Here is a 15,582-nt window from a genome sequence, read left to right on the forward strand (position 1 = left end):
CTTCATACTGCTTCTCTTTATTTCCAATTTTTTTTTTTTACAACAGTCCACACAGGGATTACCTCCCACATGTACTTTCCAAGCCAGAATCCCCCTTTAGAAATTCAGATTCTATTTCTAACTCTATAGGATGCATCTCCCCAAAGATTCCATCAACTCCTCAAGTCAACATCTGTCCACCCCCAACTTCCCCTTTTTTCCCTCGCTCACACTGAACATTGGTCTCAAACTGTGGCTGTTGTGTTGCTTCAAGATGCACTTGAATCCTGGGCTTCAGTGTCCAAGTATGCAGAATGAAGCATTTGACATGTGCACCCAGCTAGGCAGGCATGAAACAGGGGCACAGGATGGGATCTGGGTCATAGAAGGTTCTGTCACCACAGTGAGGACAGGGGGTGGCACTGAGCCAGACCATGCCAGGCCGCCCCAATTCGCATAGCAACTCCCTAAGCCTGGTGTGCAGATAGGCAAGTCTCCCCAGGTCGAGGGTGCCATTGATGTCCTCAAAGCTCTCCACGGGGACAGGATACAGCACGTGGCTCAGATTATTCAACCCGATGATGTGGTGCACGAGGCTCTCCAGGACAGATATGGAGATGGGATTCCCGCAGAAGCTGAAGGTGGTAAGCTGGGAGCAGTGGCTCAGGGAAGGCAGAAGAACAAGGAGCTGAGTATCCACGATTCCACACTCATCTAAGTCCAGGTCCTGGAGGGTGGCGGAGGTTCTCTCTAGCAGAGCTTGGAGGAGCTCTGGATTTATCTCGGTCAGCATGACCCCACTTAGACTCAGGACACTCAGCTGACTGATGTTGGGGCTCTGGGACAGATGTGTCACATCTTCTTCTGAAAGCCAGCAGTTAGTTATTGAGAGGGTTTCCAAGGGGTTCATCATGCATCTGCAAATAGACAAAGCAGTTAGTGCAGGGGAATGGAGGCAGCGGGGTGGGGAGACTGGAGAGGCCCATTTCACCAAAACCCAGTCTTCCTGATGATGGTTAACCCCCAGGATGCCATGTTGTAAAGGAGCATTCAAGTGAGTACAAGTTCAGGTGCAGCCCTTTCTCCATTATTTGCTGTGTAAGTGGGTAAAGTAAACAAAAATCTCAAACGCTCCCTTGGCTAACCTGTGAGGTGCAGGGTCCATTCAACACAGACCTCTTAGGTGCTGTGAGCATAAACTGAATTGAGAAAGAATGCCTGATCTGATGTCTCAAGCAAGAAAGACCACCAGTGAATTTTAGTATTTGAAGACAACCAAAAATTCTTTCAACTCGGGCTGCTTCTGGGCACTGCATGGGCCCCAGTCACCTGTATCTGTGCCTGATGAAGCTACTGGGGAGTATTCAGAGGACAAACCTGGGCAAGGTCAGCAACATCCAAAGGGGGTTACCAGGCCGCAGGGCTACCTTAGATCACTGTATCTGCCTATTAATTTGTGCAATTCTTCACTCTTGTTCCTTCTCCCACATCTTCAGAATCCTGCATTTCCCACATATTACCTTAAGTGGAGTTCTAAATCACCCTTTATAGACAAGAAATTTGAGGCGGGTTTAGAGGCAGCAGCTCATGTTGAGAAGCTGGTGAGCACACAGCTTACAACGTCAAACCTTACCTTTCAAGGGCTTTCCCTTCTTCAATGCCCTTCTTGCTTATTTCTGGTCATCTTAGGCATCACTTCCTAAGGAAGAATGCCTAAAGGCACTCTTGCCAGGCCCCAACCTCCCATTACAGAGTTTTCTAACACGGAGTCACTGTTAATGGCATCCATCCTAATGTATACCTCTAACCTTTATGAGTAGTAGTTATGTGATACCATGCTTGGGAACAGAGTGGTGAACAAGATGTGTTAACTTGTAGTGAGTTGCCCACTCCTGCATTATTGGTAGCTGGCACATAGAAAATGTCCTTTATTGTTTACTGCAATAAAGAAGGGCTTGCTCTGTCCTGTAGAGAGACCTCACCATACCTCACCTGAGCAACTGATCCAGGTGGCCTCTGAGGAAAAATAAAGAGTCCACGTAGAGCTCCTCGAGGCAGTGGAGATTGAGGAACTGAGAGATGAACTGGGCGATAAACTGCTCCTCCTTCTCCGGGGAAATGAAGGAAGCCGGATGGATGTGGGCAAGGAGCAGTCTACGCAGATTACTCATCTGGCTCAGGTGAGGAGAAAATTTCGCCAAGGTGGGTAGTTTCCAGGTGCAAGTCACTTCCAAATCTTCAATAGAGTCCAGCTGCACCATTTTCAGGATCATCTTGATATTCTGCACAGGCATTGCAAAAATCTTCAGCTTCTTACAGCACAGGTGTAGTACGTCTTTCTTTCTCCTCACTATCTCAATCAGGTGGATGAACAATTCATCATAGGCACCTTCCTTGAGAGACAGGTCTACGAGAACCTCTATTGGAATAAAGCGCTGCTCTGCCTCTGTGCTCGAACCATCTACTTTTCGCTTCTTTCTCATGGGCTGAGCTGCTTCTGGCTCTGGAAATGAGCACAGACTGACCCTTTTTCCAGACCACACGGTCCAAAAGTCTTGATGAGAATTCTTTCGTAAATCCAGCACTTTGAGTTTCCACCTCCTGGGGGAAAACAGGTAATTAGCTGAGATGCTTTAAGATCAACTCAGAATAAGGCTATGAGTCTCATAATGTAGCTAAGAACCAAACAGACATCCACCTTAGATCTGCAGTTTTACTCTATACTCCAGGCTTCAGATGCTCCCTTTCCCACGAGGATCCTGAAATCCTTCCTGGTCCCCACTTCCCGCCCCACCAGGAAGAAGCAGGTGCATGTTCCTTCAGATACCTCTGCATTTGAATCAGTGCCCAATGTCCAGAAGCCCATTCCAAGAGTGACCCCTGCAGTGGCCCCAACGCCTTCCTGAGCTTCCTTGTTGGCACCATTGGAGCCTCTGGCCCAGTCTGAGATCCCCTACACTCTGTGACCCCAGCTGCATCCTGCTCAGGTTCTCAGGGCCCTACAGCAAGCTGCTGGATCACACTTACCTGGGGCGAACCTCCTGGGCAAGCAGCACATCAACTCCATCAAGCACAGCTTTGAAGGTCTCCACGTGAAGCTGCTGTCCCTTCATCAGCACTCCCAGAGGGAGGCAGGTGAAGGGCCAGGCCTGCACCATGGCCTTCAGGGTCTTGTTGTGTCTCCCATCAAAGGCTGCCGTGAAGAGCGGCGGGAAGAGCTCCCTGGGGAGCAACTCCAGGGCAGCGATGGCCAGGGACTCATTCTTCAGCAGGCTCTGCCCCGCCAGGTCCACCAGTCTCCGTGGGCTCGTCCACATGCTCATGCTGATGAATCGGCTCTGAATGTAAGTCTGAGAAAACATGCGGGGAACAAGGCATCCCTCTCAGGCCAAGCGCAAGCGACTCTATCTTTTCCTTACCCTTCTGAGGAACCAACTTAGGGCCAAAGTCACTGTGCTAGCAACAGCAGAGGAGTTTTCAGTTTACCCTGATTGCATTCTGCAGTCGTTGGCCACAAAGGCATAGCTCTGCTGGCACCAGGATGAGCATCTCATCAAGCGTAGAGGAGGGAACAGGATGACCACTGGCCCTATCCTGTATCTACCCACTACTCTATTTAATTCTAGTTCCCCTGGGAAGTGAGAACAAAGGAGCCTGAGAGCTGACCCTGCTCATTTTGAAAAAAAGTTTCTGATGATCACTCAAAGACAATTCAAACTGGACTGTCACATAGCCCAGGACAGCCTCCTTCTCTGGTCCAACAAATAAGCCAGATGGGAGAGATTAGAAACACAGGCACAATGCACAATGGGTGTCATTATATTTCATGAAAAAAATTTAAATGAGAAAACTACAGAAGCAACCCAACAGTATTACACAGCATTTGGAAGTAAAATTAAACACATTCTGAGACATGCATTTTAAGTGCGTCTCTTTTATGTATATTAGAGTTACTACTTTGACATGGAAATCAGGGGAGCAAACACTTTACAGTAAAATGGAGTCTGTTTCCTTTTCCCTAAATCCTTACTTTTTAAAAATTGAGTGGATACCTTAGCTAATCAACATATGTATTATCTCACATACTTGGGGTGAGAATACTTAAAATGTACTCTTAGTGATTTCATGTATTCAATACGTTGTTAACTACGGTCACCATTTTTATACTAGGTCTTGAAAACGCCTACTCTCTCCAGCACAGTGGCTCGTGTCTACAATCCCATCACTTTGGGAGGACGGAGGTGGGAGGATGGCTTGAGCCCGGGAGTTCAAGACCAGCAACACAATGAAACCTTATGTCTACTAAAAAATAAGAAAATGTCTTTAATTCCAAAGCATCTGAAAAAAATAAATCTATGGAATATTTTTAAGCTTTTAGTTAAAAAAAGGCTAATTAGCAAATCACAAATCATTTAAAAAAATCATCAATGATGCAAATTATCATTGCTTGCCACACACTATTTAAGGGTAATAAAGTAAAATTCCAACTAATTAGATGTCTTTTATTTTCAAAAAAAGGTGTTTAAGAAATTAGTTTAAACATATACAAAATGGCAGAAATCAAAATTTGGGATTCAATACAAAGAAATAATAAATGTTCGAGGTAATGGCTATGATTAATTACCGTAATTTGATCATTACCCACTATACGCATAAACTAAAATTTCACATGTACTCCATAAATATGTACAATTATGTATCAATTAAGAAATCAATCCAATAATAAAATAAAAATGTTTGGGATTAAGGCAGAACTACATTTAGAGGCAAGAGCAAAGCCTGTTCCTTTGTAAGGAAAGAAAAATGAAAACTGTCTAAAAAGCATCGGCCCTCATGGCCGGTGCAGACCCTGGGCTGACAGTGGAAAGGAGGCAGTGGCCACAGCCTGATGACTCCCCAGACCCAGGTGTGGTGCAGAAGCCATCTACTCAGACCTCTGGGAGGACCACAACTTTTGACTCCAAGGCCTCTGGGTCCCTCCTCTGGCCCCTCAGAAGCTATTATAGGCTTTTCTGGGCATACCTCTCCTTTCAACTCCATGCTGCCAATGGGAGAGCCAAATCTGATTACACTCCTGGATCTCCAGCCAGTGAATCCTGATGGGTTTATTTTTATTTTTTACTTACTTCAGGTTCAATGGATTGCATGGGATGTATATCTATTTACAAAAGGGAAATAAAAAGTCAACAAAACCACCCAGAAAGTATAATTGTTGGGGGAATTTTTGGCCACATCAAAATTACCCAAATATTCCAGTTAAGAGACCTTTATGAAGAGCGTCATGTCATTCCCCCTCCCTACTCCCAAAAAATACTCAAGTATCAAATTGTCACTTAGACTCTATGTTCCCTAACACAGCAAATCACGTGCCTACTCAGGGAGAAACAGAGGTACAACAGAGGGATGGCTGGGCTTCCAGACTTTGAAGGTCAAGGCTGTCCTGAAGGAAGCTGGGTCAAAATTACACTACAACTGGGAGTGAGAAGTAAGGGTGGGACTGGGCATTTGTCATAGGACTGAGTGGATCACTGCCAAGTCAGATATGTTTTGTTTGGGGAACTGAAAAACTTTGGCCTGGATGGAGAAATTAAAAAGGGGAATGGCTAAGGAAGATATGCTCAGTAAAGCCAAGGTAATCACTGAGGCGGGGGAGGTGGGGGTCGGTCTTGGTCTTCCTCCCTCCCTACGGGGAAAGGATGCTTTCTTCCAGAAAGTCAGGATCCTCTTGGCAAACAGTCTTGACCAGATTAAATCTAGGAATGTGGGCTGGAGAGGTGGGACAGAGGGTCATATTGGTGACCAAACCTAGGATGGCAATGTTTTCAAGTCTGAAAGCCACTGTGGTTTCTTAGGAATTTTGGAGCCAGGGAGAGAAATAAACAAGAGCCCAAAGCACACATCCCTGCCATGAAGTTATGAGAAGACATTCTCTTTATGATTAGGTGTCATCTTCCACACTGGGCTGTTCACAGGCAGCAGGGCATGCCTTTACCCAAAACATAATCTCCAATGGCCGGTCCCTTCCTATTACTAATGTTCCCATACTTCAAGAAAACAGCTGATTCAAATACAGCCTCAAAAAGCCTCTTCTTGCCCCTAAGTTTCTCTGGTATAGAGAGTCTCATCAGTGAGATACTATTAGGCATATCAAATATACTCAATTTTTTCTCTCTTTCCATGCTAGGCACAGTGCACAAAAATCAACACATTTTCTCTCACAAAAACTGAAGTTATATTTGGCATTTAGGGATCTGCTTAGGGATGATCCCTATCCTGGGCCTGATCACATATTGGCGCTTTTGAGGTTTCAGAACGTCTCACCCCAAGAATTCTCCAGGCCATTCTCTGCCTCATGCACTGTGATATCCCCACAATTCTCATATTCTACTGGCAAGTGTCTAGCTAGGGATGTGTTGGGGGGCCTGGCTTTGTTTGCCCTGGCTTGGGTGAGAAGGCTGGAATTCATTGAAGGGTGCTTTCCATTTTGGTTAACTCTCTGGAGACTACTTTCTCCAAATTTTTACCATCAACACCAAATGGCCTTTGTGAAAATGGGGTTAAACTACAATGTGCTCTACATTGTCTTTAATTCCCAGGCAGTCATCTTTACTCTTCAGCTGCAGGAGACTCAGATTAGTAACTAAAGTCATTGTCAATGTCCCTAACCATTAAGCACCTTCTGGGCACAGCAAAGGTGGCAGCAGTTCTCATTACCTCAAGTAGCCTTCACAGAAAATCTAACGTTCATTGTCATTTTCATGTGTAGTCTTTTAAGTCCTTGACTCTGTGTGGGGAACAACTTGCTCAACTCCAGGCAGGCAGGAACTGGTACCCCTTATGCGAGGAGGGGTTTACAAAGATCATTTCCCTCCCTAACAGACAAACAATCTCAGCGTTAACAAAGAGCTGACTGATTGCCGGGCATGGTGGCTCATGCCCGTAATCCCAGCACTTTGGGAGACCAAGGTGGGTGGATCACCTGAGGTCAGGAGTTCAAGAGCAGCCTGACCAACAAAGAGAAACCCTATGTCTAGCCAGGCGTGGTGGCGCATGCTTATATTCCCAACTACTCGGGAGGCTGAGGTAGAAGAATCACTTGAACCCAGGAGATAGAGGTTGTGGTGACCCGAGATTGTGCCACTACACTCCAGCCTGGGCAACGAGAGCGAAACTCTGTCTCAAAAAAACGAAAAAACAAGAGCTGACTAGTAAGTTTCACATAAACCATGGGAAAATAGAAAATCTGCACAAGTCCAAAAGTTAGGGAAGTTTCTATGGAACTCCAGCTTCCAGGAGATCCAAGGAAGGAGGAACTGCAATGAAGTCTGAGCTGTGCAATTTCCCTGAGGCAGGAGACACTCCTCTGTCCAGCTTCACACTGTCTGCTTGTCCAGTGCTAACGGAGAAAGCAGCACCTGAGCACAATTGCACAAAGGTGCTGTCCTTCCTCCCAGTGTCAGGGAAGAGTGAAGAGACTGGGGCCCAGCATGACTCCTAGGGTCCAGGCATGAACTGGGGAAACATTTCTGCATGTTCTGTTCTTATGGTCCTTGCGGCTGCACAGGCCAGAGTGGCCTCTGAGTTCATCACAGGGGTGGCCCTCTTCTCTAGTCACAGAATCCCAATGGGGACCACGAAAGTATCTGCCCTGGGTCCTTCAGGTCTTTCAAATGTTTCTGTGCATCTGATTTGCCTCTCCTGGCCTGTGCTGCCCCAGTGGTCCTCTCCTTCTGCATCCTGGAATGTCAGACTACTTCTCCTGGACTCTGGGATGTGACTGAAATGCTGGAAGATACCCATCCACTGGCATTTACAGAAATCAAAGGATTCTCCCTAATTCCACTGAGCTATTTTGGAGAACACGACAAGCCACAAGGTGTTGGGGATAAAAAAGCCCAGCTGTTTTTCTGCATCCAGAGGCACTGCGAATGCAGGAAGATGCTCCCCCTTCTGGGTGCCACAGGAAGATCCTGACTCCTCTGGTCTGCTGAGGGCTGGAACCCAGTTCCCATGCCAGCAACTCTCCCTTTGAGGTTATTTTCCCAGCCCTTGAACAGAGAAGATTCTAATGGAATCCAGGAAGTCTTTGATCTCCAGTCAGGTCTCTCATTAGCCTGACATATTTTGCCCTAGATGCCTTTTTAAGAATTTTACATCTCTGTTGACCCTTTCTGCCCCCTCCAGTACTCAATGGGGTTTGGTTTCCCTTCAGATGAAAAAATCTCTAGACTAAACATGACAAGGTCACCTTGGGTACAGCCAGTTAATCCCATGGGATGTGTTTCTCAAGGCACAGTGTGGAGGGTAAGAGTCTGCTGTCATTCCAGGCTCAGGGGAGGAGAACAGTGATGCTGGACAGGGAATGGTCCAGAGCTGCTGATGTGGAGCCAAGATAAAAGGAGGAGAGCAGAGCAGAAGGCCAGGACTCCTGGCTCTCAGACAGCTGTGTCCCTTAAAAGCTGATAACTTGTGAGTCAAGTGGGGACACTGTGGGCATAGTTTGGGGGATGGGAGTGTCCTGAGGGCCTGGTTTTGTTTGCCTTGATGTGGCTGAGGTGTCAATGGGATTGACTGTTGCACCACCCCATGGCACAATCAGACCAATGGAGAGTATGGGGGAAAGAGTGGACTATCAACCCAGAAGCAGAAATGAGAAAGAGGTTGAAAGGGAAGGAGAAGGACTCAGTCTTGGCCTCCGGGCCAGAGAATGATGCTCTCTGGGACTTTTCCACTTCCTCCTCCTCACTCGACAGCCTCATCGGACTCTGCTTTTCAGGAAAGAGCCAGAGAGACTGCAATCTGGTACTGTGTCCTGGTCTCCAGCTAACCCTCAATCTCTAGGCCACAGGGGTGATAGTAGCCGAGTATAAGCAAGGTGCATCAGGCTGTCTGGCACTTTCCACTGGAACAACAAAGGGGAGCAACAATCCTCAGGGATCCCAAGGGCACTGGCCTCACAATGGACTGAAAAAAATCCTCTAGGTCCGTGTTGAGGGCTGGTAGGAAGCACTGGGGCAGGCTGGCCCTGTGGACATACTTAATGTTAAGTGTCTGGTACAGCTGATCCTCTCCCCTTGATTTACTAAAACCTCTTACTGAAACCTTGGGGTCTATCAACTGCTATTTGGGGTGACAAGGAGGAATACCTAGTCATTATCTTCCTCTCCGGGTGTCTCTGAGGCCTAGACCTTCTATTTCCTATTTTTAGACAGTCTTGCTCTGTAACCCAGGCTCTGGGTTATAATCTTGGCTCACTGCAACCTCCACCTCCCCAGTTCAAGTGATTCTCCTGCCTCAGCCTCCTGAGTAGCTGGGATTACAGGTGCCCGCCACCATGCCTGGCTAATTTTTCTATTTTTAGTAGAGATGAGTTTCGCCATGTTGGCCAGGCTGGTCTTGAACTCCTGACCTCAAGTGATCTTCCCGCCTATTTGATTTTGCTGTGACCATTACATATGTTTTTTTCAAAGTACTAATAACTCTGTTAGTTATAAATGTACAAAGAAGTGAAAAAAATAGCAAAACTAGTTTGTTGAGCATACTGTGATATAAATATTAAGAATCAAAATGTTTTACTGCTTTGTAAAAAACTTATCAAGAGGTCGGGGCACAGTGGCTCACGCCTGTAATCCCAGCACTTTGGGAGGCTGACCCGTATAGATCACTTGAGGTCAGGAGTTCGAGACCAGCCTGGCCAACATGGTGAAACCCCGTCTCTGCTAAAAATGCAAACAATTAGCCAGGCATGGATGATGACATGGGAATGCACCACCATGCCCGGCTAATTGTTTGTATTTTTAGCAGAGACAGGGCTTCACCATGTTGTAGTCCCAGCTACTTGTGAGGCCGAGGCAGGAGACTCGCTGGAACTTGGGAGGCAGAGGTTGCAGTGAGCCAAGACAGAGGGACTCTATCTCAAAAAAAAACCAACTTATCAAGAGTAGTATGAACAGTGCCTGCCCCCTTCTTCCAACATGAAGTACACAAGTGTTCTGTGTTTTGAACGGTGACACTGGGAAGCCTGGAGAAGCTTCCAGCACTTTCCCCTTTGTGCCTTCTCACGACACGTCTCTGAGAGTGCCTTCAGTGTGAAGACTTTTGCCGTGGTCCCTCTGGGACATCTTCATCCTTTCTGTCACATCCATTTTCTTCATTTACTCTGCTCTAGAGATGGAGAATACAAGCCTAAAGCTGAATAAGCTGGATTCTGTCTCACAACGATGGGGTAAAATAACTCCTCGTGTCTGGTAAAGCTTAAAAACTTACCAAAGCATTTTGCTTTCCTAGGCTCATTAATGCCTCACTCAAGATACACAGTCCAGCAGTGGGCTTATTGAGTTTTCCCTTCTGGGTGCAGGTAACTAGTGGTCAGGAAGAGTGATGTGTGTGTATCTGAACTGCAGCGCAGACCATGGGATGGTGACATGGGAATGTAGCCCCCAGCTCCTGGTCCAGGGTTCCCTACAACTGTGTGTTTGTGCCAGCCTGCCATGGGTATGGCTGGAGAAGTGAGTTAAAATTGGGATACCCCATTCTGTATGTGGCTGCCACAGATAGGGTCAGGGATGAGAGCAGCAGCCTCCATATAGGTGGTATCCCTCACCTCAGTCCAGGGAGACAGCAAGTCTATGTTTAGCAGAGAGGTCTGTGGACTCTGCCAGGTCTTCCAGGAGGATGAGGAAGGGGGGCATGATACTCCCAGTAAAAAAAAAAAAAAAAAAAAAAAAAAAGGGCCGGGTGCGGTGGCTCACGCCTGTAATCCCAGCACTTTGGGAGGCTGAGGTGGGTGGATCACGAGGTCAAGAGATCGAGACCATCCTGGTCAACATGGTGAAACCCTGTCTCTACTAAAAAGACAAAAAAAAAATTAGCTGGGCATGGTGGCGCATGCCTGTAATCCCAGCTACTTGGGAGGCTGAGGCAGGAGAATTGCCTGAACCCAGGAGGCGGAGGTTGCGGTGAGCCGAGATCACACCATTGCACTCCAGCCTGGGTAACAGGAGCGAAACTCAGTCGCAAAAAAAAAAAAAAAAAAAAAAAAAATTACCCCAAATCTGCACTCACTGCCTTGAGGCACCTTAGCCCAGTAGCTCTGTTCGCCTGGGGTTCCAGACTCAGAGCAACTCCTAGGAACACCCCTTGCCAGGGAGGAGGAAGTAAACGCACTGGTGGCCTCAACCCCCAGCTCTGCATGGAGGCCCTTCCAATCTCTGTGGCAGGGATAAGAAGGGTGTGGGGAGCCCAGAAGGCAGAGCCCTGGGGCATCTCATTCTTCTCTCTGCACAGGTGAGAGACACTAAGGAGGTGATCTTCTGACAGCCCAGGACTGACGAGCTACCTGGTCAACCAGGGCTGACCCTTCTCTGTTCGCCCAAGCTTCCCTGAGGTCATGACCTCGACCCTCTCCTCTCTGCAGCATGCACCCCTCCTCTCAGGGTCTTGGGTTCAGTCTATGACACAGCCACTCTTGAAGCTAGGGTTTTGGGATGCAAGGTTACCATTTCCTGTTCTGAAGGCAGTAGCACCACTGGGGGTTATATATCGGGTGTCTGGATACCAACAGCTCCTGAGCACGGCCCCACAGTCCCATGCACAGGGTCGTCCTTGAGCCTCTGATCCTGGCATGAGTCTCCAGGCTTCTAGCCAGATCACATGTTCTCCCTGATCTCCCCAGGTGGCACCCAAAGATGAGGTAGTGCAATCTTGTTGCTCACTTTGCAGGACCAACACTACCCCTACTGGCCCAAGGCCAAGGGGCAGTGAGACACAGCCTCCCTGAGCTCACGCTCTGACACCACTACAAAGTGCGGGCTTTGGTGGCTGATTACCCTGGTTCTGAATGTAATCATGGCTTTGGCAATAAGGTCCCCAACACATTAGGGTTTTTTTTCTTTTTTTTTTTGAGAAGGAGTTTTGCTCTTGTCACCCAGGCTGGAGTTCAATGGCACAATCTTGGCTCACTGCAACCTCTGCCTCCTGGGTTCAAGCAATTCTCCTGCTGCAGCCTCCCGAGTAGCTGTGACTACAGGTGTGCGCCACCACGCCTGGCTAAGTCTTTTTTTTGTATTTTTAGTAGAGATGGGGTTTCACTATTTTGGCCATGCCAGCCTTGAACTCCTGACCTCAGGTGATCTGACTGCCTCGCCCTCCCATAGTGCTAGGATTGCAGACATGAGCCACTGTGCCCAGGATAGGGTTGATTCTGATACAAAAACAGCAGGACAGGATGAGTGAAATGCCCTTTTGGGGACATGACCTGAAACTGTAAAAGCAGGCCCTGCCTATTCCTCTACCGTGAGGAACTCAGGATGCAGCTCCCATCTGGCTCCTGAGTGACAAGGACAGAGGGGAACAGGGCTTCTCTGGGCACCCGAGACGTTTCAGGGGACTTTCTTACCCGCAAATGCCTTCGTTCCATTTTGAAGCAATTCTGGCTGGCCTCAGGACCTCCAACACTTGGATTTCTAGGTCTCAGTCACCTGCTTCCACGCATGTTTGAGAGCAATAATCAAGATGCTCCAAAAACAAGGACACATGTATAATATTGACGAAACAATGGCCTCCTGTGAAAACCTCTGCAAATACTGCTGAGGAAACTGACAACCGGACACTAGATACCGCCCTTTCAGTACAAATCTCTAGCTCCAAACCTTAGCACCAGTGTCTCCTGGGCTCAACCAGTGGGCAGGAGGAACAACAGACCATGTGTTCCGTCACAAGTGACCCCTGTGGTCAGGGACCCTGACTACCGTCCTGCAGCCACATTTCTGTGTCTGCTCCCGCCTTCCTAAGATGCTTATGCCACTGGGTGGGCCATTCCCAACCCCCAGCACCTTCAGAGGGGCCGAGTCCCAGAGCACCTACCGCACTTCGAATGTGCACCCACCCTGAGGAGCTCCAACCACGAGCACCGCTGCCACGATTCAAAGCATCGCTACAGACACACCTCCTCAACTGTGGCCAGTGTTCCAGGGCAGGCGGCTCGGGGTGACCAAGAGGGGCACATCATTTTCTTTGGTCTTCGACCCATTTCCAGAGAGAAAACAGGGACTGGGGACGGGGGTGGTGCCAGGGCACAAGCCCAAGGTCACCCTGTGGGGCAGCAAGGACTCAGGGCTTGAACTCACGTTTTTCCAAAGATAGTGCGCCACGCAGCGAAGTTGCTGGAAGGAAAGAGCGAGATGGTAACTCAGCAAGCGCCCTAGCGGCAGCGGGGGGAACAAGCAGTCCCGTCTGACCAATCCCCGTTTCTCATTCCTTCCCGGTTGAAATCTTACAAGATCCAATAGGGTCAGGACTGGGAGGAGGAGGGACAGAGGGGGTAGGAGAGAAGGGGACACGTGGCGGGCAATGAGATAAGACAATGGGCAAAGAGGAGGGCAGATGAGAGTGGGAGAGGAGGCTGTGGGGGAGGGTCAGGTATGGGGGAAGGGAGATAGGATGGGAGAGCGTTGAGGAAAGGTGACAGGGTAAGGGGTGGGGATGGAGGATGGGGAACAGGCTGGGGGAAGGGTGGGGATGGGAGAAGAAAGACAGTGGGGGGAGGCGGGGGTTGGAATGGGGGAAGGGAAATTTCAGTGCAAATCTCTAGCTCCAAACCTGAGCACAAGTGTCTCCTGGGCTCAACCAGGGGGCAGTAGGAACACAGACCATGTGTTCCGTCACAAGTGACCCCTGTGGTCAAGGACTCTGACTACTGTCCTGCAGCCACAGGGTGCCTACACCTTCCTAGGGGCTGGGGGTTGGGGATGGCCCACCCAGTGGCTTAGGCAGGCCGGAGTAGAGGGTGGGGGAGGGGTGGAAAAGGGAGGAATGGAAACAGAGGGTGGGGGAGGGGTGGGGAAGGAATGGGGATGGGGGAGGGAGACAAGGTGGGGGAGGGGTGGGGATGGGGGAAGGAGGACAGAAGGTGGGGGAGTGGTGGGGAGGAATGGAGACAGGGTGGTGGAGGGGTGGGGATGGGGAAGGGAAACAAGGTGGGAGAGGGGTGGGGATGGGGGAAGGGAAACAAGGTGGGGGAGGGGTGGGGATGGGGGAAGGGAGAAAGAGGTTGGGGAAGGGGTGGGGATGGGGGAAGGGAGAAAGAGGTGGGGAAGGGGTGGGGATGGGGGAAGGGAGAAAGAGGTTGGGGAAGGGGTGGGGATGGGGGAAGGGAGAAAGAGGTTGGGGAAGGGGTGGGGATGGGGGAAGGGAGAAAGAGGTTGGGGAAGGGGTGGGGATGGGGGAAGGGAGAAAGAGGTTGGGGAAGGGGTGGGGATGGGGGAAGGGAGAAAGAGGTTGGGGAAGGGGTGGGGATGGGGGAAGGGAGAAAGAGGTTGGGGAAGGGGTGGGGATGGGGGAAGGGAGAAAGAGGTTGGGGAAGGGGTGGGGATGGGGGAAGGGAGAAAGAGGTTGGGGAAGGGGTGGGGATGGGGGAAGGGAGAAAGAGGTTGGGGAAGGGGTGGGGATGGGGGAAGGGAGAAAGAGGTTGGGGAAGGGGTGGGGATGGGGGAAGGGAGAAAGAGGTTGGGGAAGGGGTGGGGATGGGGGAAGGGAGAAGGAGGTTGGGGAAGGGGTGGGGATGGGGGAAGGGAGAAGGAGGTTGGGGAAGGTGTGGGGATGGGGGAAGGGAGAAGGAGGTTGGGGAAGGGGTGGGGATGGGGGAAGGGAGAAAGACGGTGGGGGAGGGGTGGGGATCGGGGAAGAGACAGAGGGTGGGGGAGGAGCGGGGATGAGGAGGAAGATGGGAGGGTGGCAGAAGGGGGTAGAGGAGTGTTGGGGACGGGTGAATGGGTGACTCCTGTGGCCTTGCCCCCAGGACAGTAGCGGGGGCAGGGTGGAGAAATGGGGTATAGCTGGTGAATGGAGAGGCAGTGGGGAGGTGGGGGACTGGCTGGGAATGAGGGATAGGGGGTTCTGTGATCAGGGAGAGGTCCACGTATGGACCCTGCCCTGGTCCTGTGCTTCTATGGGCCCACCTTTCTCTCAGTGGAATGCAGGGTGCAGGGGCCGGTTCCAGCGTACCCTGAGCGGAGGCCCTCACCCCATCCCGTCCCGCTGGTCTAGAAAAGACGCCGCTGCCCTTGGCCGGGTAAATCTTCATATTTACCTGTATTTACCTACTTCTGCAACCCCCCAGGGCTGAAGAGACCCCCCCACCGGGATTCCATTTACTTGTGCTCTGTGTGGAGCGCGCGTACTTCCCTCTGCCCGCGAGTCAGTTTTCCAGAACTTTCTGAGGCCTGCGCATGCGCCTCTCGCCTCCCCGTGCTTCCGCATTCCACAGAAATCCACGCTTTCACGCCACACCCCTTCCCCGAGCCTCCAGAGGACCCGGCCCTGCTTTCCCTGCATTCAGGGCTGCTCTTTTTGTCGCCAATACATACCTGTTGATAGGTCACACCTGGGGAACGGGTGCGGTGTCCCGGAGCGGTGCCACGGCACTGCGGGCCCTGCTTCTGGCAGTTAGGCAGCTATGCCCTGAAGCCTCGCGGGGATCCCATGTCTAGCGCCAGCAGGGGGCACTGGAGTCAACAGGTACTGTACGCAAAACCCACTTCCTCCCGGGCCCTCTAGGGGGACAGTCGGGTTTCTGCAGAGATGGGGAAGATTTTTTCCGGGTGG

At 50.2% G+C, this 15,582-nt stretch overlaps 2 protein-coding genes across 24 annotated transcripts in view; one reads left to right on the forward strand and one right to left on the reverse strand.

Moving 5' to 3' along the window:
- Positions 1–15,493, reverse strand: PRAME (PRAME nuclear receptor transcriptional regulator). Of its 22 annotated transcripts, none has more exons than XM_078336034.1 (7): positions 15,068–15,166; positions 13,107–13,142; positions 12,377–12,458; positions 5,002–5,075; positions 3,007–3,329; positions 1,972–2,580; positions 1–896 (listed from the first exon to the last, which is right to left on the reverse strand). In XM_078336034.1, the coding sequence occupies exons 4-7, from the start codon at positions 5,017–5,019 to the stop codon at positions 320–322; spliced, it is 1,527 nt and encodes a 508-aa protein (XP_078192160.1). In that variant the 5' UTR covers positions 5,020–5,075; positions 12,377–12,458; positions 13,107–13,142; positions 15,068–15,166; the 3' UTR covers positions 1–319. The 22 variants fall into 22 exon arrangements, with proteins under 22 accessions (XP_078192160.1, XP_078192158.1, XP_035109362.2 ...); XM_078336032.1 differs by lacking the exon at positions 5,002–5,075 and adding an exon at positions 12,866–12,960; XM_035253471.3 differs by lacking the exons at positions 5,002–5,075; positions 15,068–15,166 and adding an exon at positions 15,345–15,493.
- Positions 14,833–15,582, forward strand: part of LOC144577582 (uncharacterized) — a 10,091-nt gene continuing 9,341 nt past the window's right edge. The window contains exons 1-2 of one of the 2 annotated variants that reach the window (XM_078336036.1): positions 14,833–15,049; positions 15,355–15,495. In XM_078336036.1, coding sequence (XP_078192162.1) covers positions 14,858–15,049; positions 15,355–15,495 — 333 coding nt within the window. In that variant the 5' untranslated portion in view covers positions 14,833–14,857. Of the gene's footprint in view, positions 15,050–15,227; positions 15,496–15,582 lie in introns of those variants that run through there. The other variant, XR_013521758.1, reaches the window with a different exon arrangement.

Source organism: Callithrix jacchus, chromosome 1, assembly GCF_049354715.1.
Source record: "Callithrix jacchus isolate 240 chromosome 1, calJac240_pri, whole genome shotgun sequence".
Lineage (NCBI taxonomy): Eukaryota > Metazoa > Chordata > Mammalia > Primates > Cebidae > Callithrix > Callithrix jacchus.